The sequence below is a fragment of the Prionailurus bengalensis genome, chromosome C1 (assembly GCF_016509475.1).
Source record: "Prionailurus bengalensis isolate Pbe53 chromosome C1, Fcat_Pben_1.1_paternal_pri, whole genome shotgun sequence".
Lineage (NCBI taxonomy): Eukaryota > Metazoa > Chordata > Mammalia > Carnivora > Felidae > Prionailurus > Prionailurus bengalensis.
The window spans coordinates 85,909,713-85,925,295 of record NC_057345.1 but is presented as its reverse complement, the minus strand read 5'-3'; the positions used below and the strand labels follow the sequence as shown (position 1 = coordinate 85,925,295).

The window sequence follows — 15,583 nt, the reverse complement described above, 5'->3', positions numbered from 1 at the left end:
GTCTCTCCTTTCCATTCAAAGAGACCCTTTAATTTTTCTTGCAGGGCTGCTTTAGTGGTCATGAACTTGTTTAGTTTTTGTTTGTTTGAAAAACTCCTTATCTCTCCTTCTATTCTGAATGATAGGCTTGTTGGATAGAGTGTTCTTGGCTGCAGATTTTTCCCATTCTGTACTTTGAATATACCATGCCACTCTTCCGGCTTGGAACTTTCTGCTGGAAAATCCCTTAATAACCTTATGTATTTTCCCTTATATGTTACTATCTTTTGTCTTGCTGCTTTTAAATTTTCTTTATCACTAAAATTATATTGTTGCCAGTTTGATTACAATATGTCTTGGTATGGATCTGCTTTCGTCTATTTTGATGGCGGTTCTCTGTGCCTTCTGGATCTGGATATCTGTTTCCATCCCCAGATTAGAGAATTTTTCAGATATTATTTCTCCAAATAAATTTTTTGCCCCCTTTTCTCTCTTCTTCTGGCACTCCTATAATATGAATGTTATTATGTTTGATGGAGTCATTGATTTCCCTAAGTCTGTTGTCATTTTGTATAATTCTTTTTTCACTCTTTGTTCAGCTTGATTACTTTCCATTACTGTGTCTTCTAGATCATTAATTCATTTTTCCGCTTCTTCCAGCCTGCTGTACATTGCACTAAATGTATATCTAATCTTGCTCTTTATCTCTGACTGGTTCTTTTTATTTCTTTTCTCAAATCCAATGAATATTTTTATGATTATTGCTTGAAACACTCCATCAGGCATGTTACTTGTATCTCTTTTGCTTAGATCTCTAGCCATGGCTTTTTTCCGGCTCTTTCCTTTGGGTCAGATTTCTCTGTCTTCACATGTTGTTTAAGTCTCTGTGCCTGTTTCTTTGTGTTAGGAAAGTCAGCTACATCTCCTGTTCTTGAGGGTAATGGCCTTATGAAGAAGAGGTCCTGTAGTGACCTGCCATGTAGTGTCCCCTCTTCCACAGGGCCTAGTGCTTCTGGGGTTTCTTCAATGTGTATGGAATGTTCTCTGCTGTTCTTTTCTGGCCACTTTATCCTTCAGGCTAATTGTCTGCCGAGACTGTTTGACTGTTGTGGGCAGACTTTGGTCCCTGGCCTGACTGTGGTATGTTTTAATTAGGTGTGCTCTGGTCTGCTTGTGAAATGACACCTGTTGCCACCACTGCTGGAACTGAGGCTTTGCAAAACTCCCAAATTGGGACACACAGTGGTGGTAGGGGTTTGGGCCAGTTTTCTGGGGGGTGGGTCCCACTGTGCTGGGACTGAGGCAAGCATGACAAAGAAGGGTGGTTCCATTGGAGCGTGGAGTAGGAGATGTGGGACTTGCTGTAAGTAAGCCAAGTTATGAGTGTCAGCACTGCTCTGCCTCCTGCAGGTGGTCTTGTGCTTTTGCTGGGTGGAGGTAGGGATGGCACCGTCAATTCCTTTGTTTCTGGAGGGTTCTATATGTGAATGCTGCCTCTCTGGGACATACTCTGAGATGACCAAATAACCTCCCCACCTTGTGACCCAGGTGCTCTTGAGATCACTGTTTCCATGCTGTATTTCTGCAGGCTGCTTGCTCTGCCTTCTCTCTAACAGCAGCCCCAATGCCTTCAGACTCTGTCTGAGCCAAGCCTGCTGACCTTTAAAGCTCTAGGCTTTACGCCCCTCTGGTTGCAGGAACTACCAAAATTCAGCCCATCTCGCTTTCCAAACCAATTGCTATGGGAATCAGTTTTATCCATGCACTCCCCTGTGTGCTAATCTTTCTCTCACCCTTCTCTGCCACTGTGGCTCCCTCCTTCCTGGAATGGCTGATCTATTTCTCTCCCAACCCATGACTCTACACATCCTACCTTCATCGATGTGGCCTCTTCTCTACCTGTAAGTTATGGAGTTTGTTCTGTCAGTCTTCAGATTGATTTCTGGGGTATTTAGGATGATTTAATAGTTATCTAATTGTATTTGTGGGACAAGGTGAGCCTAGGGTGTCCCTGCTCCACCACCATCTTCCCCTCCTGCATGATATTTTTTTGTGTGTCCTTTTACTTTCAACTTATTTGTGTCTCTTGTAGATGGCATATGGTGAAATCATCTTTTGAAATCCATTTTTCCAATTTATGCCTTTTATTGGCATGTTTAAGCCACTTACATATAATGTAATTATGGATAAGGTAAGATTCACATCTGCCATTTGCTGTTTGTTTTCTATATGTTTTATGTGCTTTTTCTTTATGTATTTCTCCATTACTGCCTTCATTTGTGATAAATCGATATTTTTACTGTACCATTTTAATTTCCTTGTTTCTTTTACTATATATAATTTTTAGTTACTTTCCTAGTGGTTGCCCTGTGGCTTAATAAAAAACAATGTAGGGGTGCCTGGGTGGTGCAGTTGGTTAAGTGTCTGACTTCGGCTCAGGTCATGATCTTACCATTTATGGGTTTGAGCCCCGCGTCGGGCTCTATGCTGACAGCTCAGAGCCTGGAGCCTGCTTCAGATTCTGTGTCTTCCTCTCTCTCTGCTCCTCCTCTGTCTCTGTCTCTCAAAAATGAATAAACATTAAAAAAAAATTTTTTTAAACAATGTAATTTGGGTTAATACTAACTTAGTTTAAATAGTGCATTAAAAACATTGCTCCAATATAGATTTTTCCTTCTCCCCTCCCTTTTGCTATTAGTGTCTTATGTATTATGTATTTAAACATTATAAGCCCATCAATAATTTTTTTTAATTTATATTTTAGTTAACATACAGTGCAATATTGACTTCAGGAGTAGAATTCAGTGATTCATCACTTATATACAACACCCAGTGCTCATTACAACAAGTGCCCTTCTTGGTACACATAACCCATCTAGCACATCTCCCACCCACCTCCCTCCATCAACCCTTAGTTTGTTCTCTATCAGTAAGAGTCTCCCTTTCTTTTCTCCCTCCACCCCCTGCCTTCCCAAATGTTCTTCTGTTCTGTTTCTTGAATTACAAATATGAGTGAAATCATAGGATATTTGTCTTTCTCTGATTGACTTATTTCTCTTAGCATAATACATTCTAGCTCCATCCATGACATTGCAAATGGCAAGATTTCACTTTTTTGATGACTGATATTCAGTTGTATATATTTGGGCTCTCTCCATAGTTTGGCTATTGCTGATAATGCTGCTATAAATATTAGGGTGCATGTACCCCTTCAAATCTGTATCTTTGTATCCTTTGGGTAAATACCTAATAGTGCAATTGCTGGATCATAGGATAGTTCTATTTTTAGTTTCTTGAGGAATATCCATAGTGTTCTCCAGAGTGGCGGTACCCGTTTGCATTCCCACTAACAGTGCAAGAGTCTTCCCCTTTCTCTGCATCTTCAACACCTGTTGTATCTTGTGTTGTTAATTTTAGCCATCTGACAGATGTGAGGTGGTATCTTATCGTGGTTTTGATTTCTATTTCCCTAATGATGAGTGATGTTGAAAATCTTTTCATGTGTCTGTTAGCCCTCTGGATGTCTTCTTTGGAAAAGTGTCTATTCATGTATTCTGCTGGTTTCTTAACTGGTTTGTTTTTTACGTGTTGAGTTTGATAAATTCTTTATGGATTTTAGTTACTAACCCTTTATCAAATATGTCATTTGCCAATATCTTCCCCGTTGTGTAGGCTGCCTTTTAGTTTTGTTGTTTGTTTCTTTCACTGTGCAACTTTTTATCTTGATGAAGTCCCAGTAGTTCACGGTTGCTTTTGTTTCTCTGGCCTTTGGTGACAAGTCTAGTAAGAACATGGAACAGCCGAGCTCAAAGAGGTTGCTATCTGTGTTCTCCTCTAGGAGTTTGATGGTTTTTTGTTTCATATTTAGGTCTTTCATCCATTTTGAATTTATTTTTATGTATGGTGTAAGAAAGTGGTCCAGTTTCATTCTTCTGCATGTTGCTGTCCAGTTTTCCCAATACCATTTGTTGAAGAGACTGTCTTTTTTCCATTGCATATTCTTTCCTCCTTTGTCGAAGATGAGTTGACCATATAGTTGTAGGTCCATTTTTGGGTTTTCTGTTCTGTTCCATTGATTTATGTGTCTGTTTTTGTGCCAGTACCATACTGTCTTAATGACTACAGCTTTGTAATATAGCTTGAAATCTGGAATTGTGATGCTTCCAAGTTTTGTTTTTCTTTTTCAGGATTGCTTTGGCTATCTGGGATCTTTTGTGGTTCCCTACACATTTGAGGATTGTTTGATCTAGCTCTGCAAAGAGTATGGTGGTATTTTGATAAGGATTAAATGTCTAGATTGCTTTGGGTAGTATAGACATGTTAACAGTGTTCTTCCAATCCATGAGCGTGGAATGCTTTTCCATTTCTTTGTGTCCTCTTCAGTATCTTTTATAAATCTTCTATAGTTTTCAGAGTACAGATCTTTTACCTCTTTAGTTAGGTTTATTTCTAGGTATCTTAATATTTTTGACGCAATTATAAATGGGATTGATTCCTTGATTTCTTTTCCTGTTGCTTTATTATTGGTGTATAGAAATGCAACAGATTTCTACACATTGATTTTATATCCTGCAACTTTGCTGAATTCATGTATTAGTTCTAGCAATTTTTTTGATCGACTCTTTGGGGTTTTCTACATAGAACACCAATGGTTTTTTTTTTATTTTTACTTTTTTTAAGTTTTAAAACTTTAATAAGTTTAATGTTGGAACTGTATGTTTCCATACCAATTGGCACAATTTACATCAAGTTTTACACTTATTCATTTTTCCAAAGACATCATATACACAAAGATACATATTCAGTAACTGGGAAGTCATAAAACTTCTAATCTAGACTTTCAGGTTTGTCCAATCATGATACTTCTTTTTTTTTTTTTTTTTTAAAGCAGTTGGTGTTTTTTTTGTTTTTTTTTTTTAATTTTTTTTTTAACGTTTTATTTATTTTTGAGACAGAGAGAGACAGAGCATGAACGGGGGAGAGGCAGAGAGAGGGGGAGACACAGAATGGAAGCAGGCTCCGGGCTCTGAGCCATCAGCCCAGAGCCCGACGCGGGGCTCGAACCCACGGACCGCGAGATCGTGACCTGAGCTGAAGTCGGACGCTCAACCGACTGAGCCACCCAGGCGCCCCAGCAATCATGATACTTCTAATAAGGATCATCAGCATACCAGTTTCACCTCTTCCAAAAAGATGTTGTCATTTTATCTAAGAGCTTACTCTGGGTTTTATTGCAGAACACGAATTCCCTCAAGTGCCTTTTTCTTGCAGTTGTCTTTTTCCATAATTTTTTCTTATAACCAGCCTTCCTCCTTAGCCACAGGCCAGAATGAAGTCTAAGAAACCTGTAGATGACACCTTTCACAGTCTTTCTCTTCCCTTTCTGTGAACTGAAGTATGTTACAGTTCTGACTGGTAGCTTGAGGACATTTGGAAGCAAGGGGGCCGCTCTATTGAGGATTGCTGCAGTATGTCCACATGTCAGGTTTCTGACAGACGTGGCAAGTCTGGGAGCAGAGGAAACAACTGGTGTCTGCAGAGAACTAAAATGCCGGGTGGACAGTGCAGAACTAAGACAGGCATTCTTGACACCGTTTTGACAGGCTGAAGACACCAAAATATTCAGGGGCTGTAAGACCCCTGATGCAGCTCTGAAGGCATGGGCAAAGGCAGAGGCCGCCATCTTGCCATCCCCGAACACCAATAGTTTTTAAAGTATTGCTTTATACACTTGTCTTGTAAATCAGATAGAATTAAAACGGGGCACAAACAAAATATCACAGCTTGCATATTTACCTATGTAATTACCTTTATTGATATTCTTTATTTCTTTATGTGAATTTGAGTTGCTATTGTCCTTTTATTTCAGCCTGAAGGACTGCTTTTAGCATTTCTTGTAGGGCAAGTGTGCTAGGAACAAATTCATTTATTTGGGAGTGTATTCATTTCTCCTTCATTTTTGAAAGATAGTTTCGTAGATATAAGATGCTTGACTGTCTTTTTTTTCTTTTAGCACTCCATGGTTCTGACTAGAAGCCATCTGTTAATCTTATAAGAGTTCCTGTACTTGATGAATGTGGTTTTCTCTTGCTGATTTTAAGATTCTCTCTTTGTCTTTCAGCAGTTTGATTATGACGTGTCTAGGTGTGGCTCTTTTAAATTTGTCCTATTTGGAGTTTGTTGAGATTCTTGCATGTGTACGTTAGTGTTTTCATCAAGTTTAGGAAGTTTTTAGTCATTATATCTTCAAAGATTCTATCTCTTTATTGATATTCTTTATTTGGTGAGAGACACCATTTTCTCCTGTGTCCTTCTAATTGTTTAGATATGGTTTCCTTTAGTTCTTTGAATATTTAATTGTTGATTTAATTTAACTTTTATTAAAGTTAATTAGTAACATTATTATTATTTAAAAAAAATTTTTTTTTCAACGTTTATTTATTTTTGGGACAGAGAGAGACAGAGCATGAACGGGGGAGGGGCAGAGAGAGTGGGAGACAGAATCGGAAACAGGCTCCAGGCTCTGAGCCATCAGCCCAGAGCCTGACGCGGGGCTCGAACTCACGGACCGTGAGATCGTGACCTGGCTGAAGTCGGACGCTTAACCGACTGCGCCACCCAGGTGCCCCAACATTATTATTATTTTTTAAAGTTTATCTATTTTGAGAGAGAGAGGGAGGGAGAGAATGTGCATGAATGGGGGAGGCTCCATGCTGTCAGTGCACAGCCCAATGCGGGGCTTGATCCTACAAACTGTGAGATCATGACCTGAGCCAAAATCAAGATTTGGACAGTTAACTGATTGAGCCACCCGGGTGCCCCATAATATTAATTATCGTTAATTAACATCTTGGCATCTTCAGGGATGGTTTCTGTTGACCACTTTTTCCCTCCTGTGCACGTGCCATAATACTTTTCCATTCCTTTACATGTCTTGTAATTTTATGTTGAAAACTGGATATTTTACATAAAATAATGTGGCAAATCTGTGGTAAGATGTATGGACATCTCATTACCCAGATCTTCCTTTTAGAACCTCTTGTTTGCCTCAACTTTTTCACTGCCTCAGCCAGTCAAGATTTTAAACAATTGCTGTGGACTGTTTCTCAGCAAACACCCTGAGAAAGCTGAGTCAGATCAAACAAGAACAAGCTCTGTGAGTGGTATTTTTTCAGAAAGCTGCCCAATGAGTCAAATAGTAAGTGTTCTCTGGGAGTATCGCTTTTTGTGGAACTCCAGACTTGGGTCTGCCCTTGCTATGGCTGTAAGACTGCTGATTTTTTTTTCTTTTTTTTCTTTTTTTAAATGTTTATTTATTTTTTAGAGAGAGCACGAGAAGGCAAGGGGCAGAGAGAGAGGGAGACACAGAATCTGAGGCAGCTCCAGGCTCTGAGCTGTCAGCACAGATCCTGTCGTGGGGCTCAAACTCACAAACCGCGAGATCATGACCTAAGCCGAAGTCAGATGCTCAACCGACTGAGCCACCCAGGCATCCCTGGCTGTAAGGCTGTTGATTTTCACAACTAATGCTAAGCTGGGGAAAGGAGAATGAGAATAGAACCAGTTAAAATAATAAAACTAGCTGTTTTTAATGAGGTTCAGCCAGTTTTCCTGAATAAGTCTTTCTTGGTTGTCACAGGCCTTATTGTAATTTCTAGAATTCTGAAAAAGGCAATTTTTAACAACTTCTCCAAGTATACTTGTTACATTTATAGAATGGCAGAATCCTGGAGGTCCTTAGCCCACCATTCTAGAAGTGTAAGTTTTCTATATGTGCTTTTAAACCTAGTTTCTATGTCAAGGGTGATGTTTTATTATGGACTAAGAACTGGTTAAGACAGGAAGACAAGGAATAAGAATGACTGAGCAATTATCTTAATGAAGAATTGATGGTACTGAGACAGAAATGTGCTAGACACATCAAGAATGGTATTAGAACCAAAGTTATATGTTGAATTTCAGATTTGGTGCCATTCCTCCTATTCTGTTTGCTGAATAAGAGTATCTAGAAGAGCCTCATAAAGCATACCTAAGATGATTAAGGAGGAAAAGAGACTCATATACAAGGACATATTAAAATAATTGTAGAAACAAAGATTGAGAGAACTCAATCCAAAATTCATGAAATTACAAAGAATATGCGTTAGGGATATCAATTTTTGGACTTAATTATAGAAACAATAGGCATCTCTTAAAGTTTGGTAAAGGCTAATATAAAATAATGAAAGGAAATAACATTTTTAAAACATTTTTAGAACTGCTTCCAAGAATTGGGTGAGGCATAACTCCTGAAAATTAGTTAAATTTTTGGATTATAGATCTATAGATGGTTTTTAAAGTTTTAGTATTTCTTGAGGATACATTAAAGAGACTCTGGAAGCCTTTATAGTCTTTTCTGAAACATTCTTTGGTGCACATCTGGGACTAATTGCTTTGCTAGGTGGATACCAATCTAATTCAGTGTAGCATGTAACATTGTTAGGATGATTAGTATTATATACTTACAATTGGTCATGTAAAAGTGTTTTGTGTCTTTTTCTTTTAGGTATGTAAAAGAAGGAGATACAGTGTCTCAGTTTGATAGCATCTGTGAAGTTCAAAGTGATAAAGCTTCTGTTACTATCACTAGTCGTTATGATGGAGTCATTAAAAAACTGTATTATAATCTAGACGATATTGCCTATGTGGGAAAGCCATTAGTAGACATAGAAACGGAAGCTTTAAAAGGTATTGTAAATGTGTTCATCTGTTTTGCCAAATTGATTACTGTTGTCCTTTTGTCATTGGTACCAATTAAAAGAGATGTTTACTTTTAATAACTTACAGGGTTTAATTTGGTGGTTTGAAGCTGTAATCAGGAAAATAGAAAAGATCTTCTGCTATGAATGATTATCTTTTGACCAGTTACCATGTTAGAAATGTACACATTAACACTGAATTTATCTGGGGGCCTGCCTTCTGGAAACCTTAGTATTCAAAGAACTGATGGGCTTTCTCAGGAATTAAAGATTCAGGCCCTGAACACTAGTCACTAATAACAAAAACTGGAGTATGCAAAAGATTAAATCTAACATAATAGGATTGTTGTATTTTCCACTGATTCAAAAACAAAAACACTTTCTTGGGGCACCTGGCTGGCTCTGTCAGTGGAGCATGCAACTCTTGATCTTGGGGTTGTGAGTTCGAGCCCCTCTTTGGGGATAGAGATTACTAAAAAAAACAAAAAGAAATATTAAAAAAAATACTTTCATTAGTAATGGTTATGAAGGCCAAACTTCTGGAAGGGAAGTGGAAGAGAAAGGAAGGAAAATCATAGTGAAAAGTGAAGAAACTAGCATTTAGAAAAAGCAACAACCATGGAACTTATAAGCAGTAGATGTCCTGACAAAAGCGAATTCCTTGTGAAAATATTGCAGAGGAAAGCTAAAACAGTGGGCTCTCCTGGTATTGGCAGACAGCTAGATGGCTGTCTACCTCGGAAGTTCCTTATGGCATTGTTGTGATACGTTAAAGTTATGTCATGTAGGAAACAGCTCTGCTATGGGGGATGCGGGGATGGGGCTGGAGGTGGCTTAAGTTTTGTGATGTAGTCCTAAGCCAGCAATCTGTCTGAGAAGTGCTGAAATAGAATAGAATACTAATAGAATTTTAGTAGTATCATTCGAAAGTCCAGAAGAATTCTGAATTACAGTGGCTGGTTGACTTGTAGTTCTGCAGACTATATACTTAATACTAACAGTAACAACAATCACTAATTCCACAGTCATACTTGATAGTTTATGAAAAGTTTAATTGTTATTTTATTTATCCTTACTTGTGAAGTATTCCAGGTTAATGGATGAAGAAACTAAACACAACCTATAGAGGCTCGGCAATTTGCCCAATGGTCAGTGACTGAGCCAAATTTTGAACTCCATGGCCTGTCTTTGTCCAGATTATTTTCCACTATGACATGTTGCCTCCAGAAGGTGGAAGATGACTTATTGAAGTCTTCCTATTATTTATTTAATTTCTACTATAAAAGGATATGTGTGCATGTAGCAAGCTATAAAATGCAGAAAATCGAAAATAAGAAACTAAAAACATATTCCTGCTACTCAGAAATCATCACTCTTAACACATGAATGTATATCACTCCAGACATTTTTCTAAGCTCACACATACGCACTGAAGTCATTTTTTACCAGAGTAATATGTTGTGTTTGCTGTATTCGAATGTTTGCTTAATTACGTATGTGTTTTCATGACAATGATTTCATTTTATCTGATGATCAGACTGTATTTAAATCTCCCCGGTCACCCGCAGAATGTCCTGGAAATTTCAGTTGGTTTGTTCAAACTAGGGTCCAATATGGGAGTCTACATTGCCCACGGTCTCTCTTCACATGACTTACACTGTCCCACATGTTGCTTCACGACACTGACTCGTGGAAGGGACTGTGCCATTTGTTTTGCAGAACGTCACACTTTGTGTCTTGTTGCTTTTCCATGACGGTGTTTGACTTGTTCTTACCATGGTAAGTTCCTGTAAACTGAAAGCAAGTTTCAAAGGCTAGGTTCAAGTTAAATATTTGGCTAGAATATATCATGGGTGATATTGTGTACTTCATATTGCTTCACATCAGGGCACCATAACATTTAGATTACCTGCTGTAGTGACGCTCAGTGTAAACAGTGAATTGGGATAATGATTCCCTTGCCCTGTCATTGTACAGTTACATTTTATCCTTTGCAGCCTGAAAGTTACCCAGGTGGTGTCACTTTGGCACTATAATCATTTGAGAATCCTGGCCTAAATCAACAACTGCTTTAGTGGTTGTGGAATGATGATTTTTTTTTTTTTTGATTCTGTCAGTATCTTTACATTATTAGCTGGCATTATTCTGTAAAGGGGCACTTCACCCTCATCAGCTGGGCCTATTAGTTACCCTGAAATACAGTTCCTGCTGGAAAAACAGAATAAATGGTTCATCCTTTTCCCTTGCCAAGGAGTTGCTTTGATAGCCCCTTCAAATAGTGATATTAAATTTCCAACTTTCTCTTTGTGTCTATTCAGTTGATTTGCTGTGTTTAATCTATTATAATCATTCTTTTTAATGCTCAAATTGTTAGTAGGAGTGACCCTTTCAAGGTCGCTCCTGGGTGTTCTTTTAACATGACCCCATTAATTTTCAAAAGCTTCCTTGCTTTTGACACAGGAAGATGATCTGAAAGTCACCTTGTACATTCCCTGCCCCAGATCTGGAATTAATCTATTTCTTCAGGGCTCTTGTTCCTTTTAATGTGGCATGGACAAGAGACCATAAAGTAGGTAGTAGGGGTGTTTCCTTTTATCTTGATTGCCAAACTTCTATTGAAAGGCATGATTTAAGAATATTAAAACCAAAAAAGAATTCACCTTTTAAAATTACCTGAAACACAAAATTATTATGGTGGATCAATGACTTTTTTTTTTTTTTTTTTTTTTTTTTTAATTTAGTTAGGACCTAGAAAGGAAAGAGGCACAAACTGAAAGCACTGAATCCTAACCACTAGACCACTAGGGAGCAGCAGTCTTGGCACAAACTGAGGCAAGCAAAATGCTGAACACTATTATGGATGTCATTAAATTAGAACACCCTGACAGGCGCTTTAAACCAGATTTAGATACCAATCTAGACCATCCAAAAAAAAAAAAAGAATTATTTATATGAACAAGTAAACAATTGAGATTTGTGGATTTTTTAAATTAAAAAAATTTTTTTTTAATTTTTAGAGAGAGCAAGTGCACACATGAGCTGAGGGGAGGGGCACAGGGAAAGAGAGAGAGAATCTTAAGCAGGATCCACACTGAGCACAGAGCCTGACGCGAGGCTCAATCCCACAAGCACGACCTGAGCCGAAATCAAGAGTCACACACTCAACTGACCGAGCCATCTCAGCACCCTGAGATTTATGGGTTTTTTTATTGTTCGGTTTTAGTTTTAGAGTTTATTTTGGCGTTTCAAATGACATTCAACTTAATAAATCTTGATATATAGCAAATTACAAAATTATAGAACTTTTTCAGAATACGGGTATTTTTTTTCTAGAGAATTGTTTCACAAAAATTAATCTGTACAGCATGAATGATTCTCAAAGAAATTATGCTGAGCAAAAGAAGCCAAACCAAAAAGAAAACATGCTGTAGAATCTATGTGCGTAAAATTTTAGAAAATGCAAACTAATCTATAATGACAGAAAACTGATTAGTGTTTTCCTTGGTATAAGGAATCTTTTGGAGCTGGTGGACAAGTTCCTTATCTTGATTGTGGTGATGGCTTATGTGTATATACATACTTCACAGTTTATCAAATTTTATATTTTATGTTTGTGCAGTTTATTGTATGTCTGTAAAAAAATGAGACTGTGTTGGTTATGTTCAGAGTGAAAAGTATCTGATAGTATTTCTCATAGAGAACTGATCATTTGCTAGCTATTCTGGTTTGTTTGCCAGAGTGTATTCTGAACAGTTATCTCGCACTGTAGTTTCATTTTGCTTTTACATTCATGTTTTATTGTATTTTTTTACTATAAGAATAAACTATAAAGCATAACCTATATATAAGCAAGCCTATGGAACAGTAGATTCAATTTACGAAACATTTATATATCCCTCTCTTTAATTTTAGAAATGGGACAGTTTCTAAATATTCTGTGAACCTTTTCTTAAGAATTTGTAATAATATTGAATTTATATTGTTTTTTTGTTTTAGTGCTAGTAAAACCAATTATACTATAAATAGAAAATTACCAAACAAAAAGTCTTTTAGAAGTATAAAATATATTATTTCCATTTTACAGGTGGAAAATAATTATAACATAGAACCATTAAGAGTATATGATCAAAACTAGACATCTTTTTTTAAAATTTTTTTTAATGTTTATTTTTGAGAGAAAGAGACAGAGCATGATCGGAGTGGGGGCAGAGAGAGAGGGAGACACAGAATCCGAAGCAAGCTCCAGGCTCTGAGCTGTCAGCACAGAGCCCAATGCGGGGCTCGAACTCAGGAATGGCGAGATCATGACCTAGGCCGAAGTCAACGTTTAACCAACTGAACCACCCAGGCGCCCCAAAACTAGACATCTTAATAGTAGTATTGGAGATTAATCCTGTCTTCTAATGCTTGTTTAAATGATATTCTCTGGCACCACCTTTTGTAACATGGTGGTGTTGTCTCCTTTCCAAGGCTGGAGCATCAAGGTAATTTTGATAAGGGAAACTCTACTTGTGATGTCCAAGTCCCATCTATGAGTGCTTTGACTGTAGACAGACCTCTACTTGAAAAGAGCTTACTGGGGGCGTCTGGGTGTCTCAGTCCTTTAAGCATCCCACTTCAGCTGAGGTCATGATCTCGCAGTTCTTGGGTTCAAGCTATGCATTGGGCTGTCTGCTATCAGCATGGAGCCCACCACGTGGCTCAGTCTCACAAACCATGAGATCATGACCCTGAGCTGAAATCAAGAGTCAGGTGCTGGGGCACCTGGGTGGCTCAGTGGGTTAAGCATCCGACTTTGGCTCAGGTCATGATCTCGCAGCTTGTGAGTTCGAGCCCTGCGTCAGGCTCTGTGCTGACAGCTTGGAGCCTGCTTCTGATTCTGTCTCCCTATCTCTCTGCTCCTCTCCTATTCATGCTCTGTCTTTCTCTCTCTCTCTCTCTCTCTATCTCAAAAATAAATAAACATTAAAAAACAATTTTAAAAAGAGGTGTTTAACTGGCACCCTGATTTTCTTTTAAACTTTATATATTTTACTCCTTCTTAAAGTGAGGGTATTGAGTATAGCCTAAAATCTTTTTTCATTATGCAAAAACATGTTAATGAACATTTATTATTCTGGAAACAACATAATTCTGCTTCTGCTTTTTTATTTTTCAACCTACTTCTTAGCATTATCATTGTGCCAGGCCAACACTCTCCTTCCTAAATTTCCAGGAACACGGATAACTAAGTTTGTTAAGAAGTGTTTACTACGAAGAGAAAGTAGGATCTGGTTGAGAGTCTAAATTCCTATTTTCTGGGGCAAGGGCATGGTTTTAATGCTGAGACCACATGGCAGCTGTTTTAGGTATTCTGATCCTGAAGCTATATGCAGGATTAAATTGCCAGAATGTTTGACCACCAGATAACTGAGAGGTCACTATACCTAAGTAATCCTAATCATGGAGTCTTGCCACCATGGGGAAATATTAAGGAAAGAGAGGAAGGAACATAAACTGTAGCAGAATTCTTTATAAAACTAATATTATTCTTGATTATATTGCATTTATCCTTTAACATCACCACCTATCATTGATTGAATGCTTTCTCTTTGCTAATGCTATATACACATTATTTCATATAATCATTAAATCATTAAGTTATGTAGATTTTTATCTGCATTTGACATGTGCAACACTGAGACCCACAGAGATTTAATATCTTGCCTCTGGTGACATAGCCAGTAACTGATAGAACTACAATTTGACCCCAGCTTTGTTTAATTCTAAAGCCCATGTTGCTAACCACTTTGTTCCACTGAAAATTCTATTCAGAGCCTCTGGGTATCAGCTCCATTCTGCATCTTGAACATTGGGAATGAATTCCTAACACTGTTGATACTCATGTTTGTGAAGTTCTGCTATAACAATATCAGTTAAGGTGTCCCACAGAGTTTATAATATTAAAATGTTTGCCAGAATTAATACAATGTTCTGAGTTAAAGATGTCATTTAATTAAATTACATGTCATTTAATTAAATTACACCCAGTGGCATAAGTTGCATGGTATAATGCCCGAGCATACTAAGTGCACAACGAATGGTAGGTAGGACTTAGTTTTATTCAGCCAGTTATAGACTGAGTTGATTGTATTAGCTATTTCAGTAATTTGAAGTGAGAAAGAAAATGCAGTGAGATATCATTGATTGGAGTGTCATCAATTCTCAATTCATGATGATTTATATAGGAACTAAACTGAAGTTGACAGTTGTTCTACAAAAAAAGGTCTTCCTAAGCAGTTTTGCAGAGACCAAAGCTTAAAACATTTTACGAAAACACATTGTTTCAAACACCCTGAGTGCTCAAGTGCTTCAAAACGTTTTCTCCAGAAAAATTTCCCCAATTATGTGAATTGACTACTTACTGTCATTTTTAGAAATATTTCTTAAAATACCTAAGAATGTGGCAATTTCAGTTTTAATATTTTCTTAAATTAAAAAAAAAAATGTTTATTTATTTTTGAGAGCAAGAGCATGAGTGGGAGACGGGCAGAGAGAGAGGAAGACACAGAATCCGAAGCAGGCTCCAGGCTCTGAGCTGTCAGAACAGAACCCGATGCGGGGCTCGAACTCACAATTGTGAGATCATGACCTGAGCCAAAGTTAGACACTTAACCAACTGAGCCACCCAGGCACCCTTCAGTTTTAATATTTTTACTAATTCAAATGTTTTATTTAGTTAATCTGAAATAATAGTTCTATTATAAATTTGCTTCACATGAGGAATATCAGCAACACTAAATTACAGCTTTCATGACAAAAAGTGCTTATTTACCAGAGTTCTTTTGTTGCTCTTTAAAAAATGTAATTAAGTCTTTTTAAACTCT

The 15,583-nt window shown here is 37.6% G+C and overlaps 2 protein-coding genes across 2 annotated transcripts in view; one reads left to right on the top strand and one right to left on the bottom strand.

The window, feature by feature from the left end:
• The window catches only part of DBT (dihydrolipoamide branched chain transacylase E2), a 53,671-nt gene that overhangs the window by 18,379 nt on the left and 19,709 nt on the right, over window positions 1-15,583 (top strand). Inside the window, exon 4 of the mRNA XM_043575669.1 lies at window positions 8,525-8,706. Within this exon, the coding sequence (XP_043431604.1) occupies window positions 8,525-8,706 (182 nt within the window). The remainder of the gene's footprint in view (window positions 1-8,524; window positions 8,707-15,583) is intronic.
• On the bottom strand, window positions 5,121-5,662 carry LOC122480834 (39S ribosomal protein L35, mitochondrial-like). The gene has a single exon (XM_043575670.1). The coding sequence runs from the start codon at window positions 5,660-5,662 to the stop codon at window positions 5,156-5,158; it is 507 nt and encodes a 168-aa protein (XP_043431605.1). The 3' UTR covers window positions 5,121-5,155.

Coding starts and splice junctions, on each gene's coding strand:
- LOC122480834 (XM_043575670.1), bottom strand. CDS start 5,662: ATGGCGGCCTCTGCCTTTGCCCATGCCTTCAGAGCTGCATCAGGGGTC.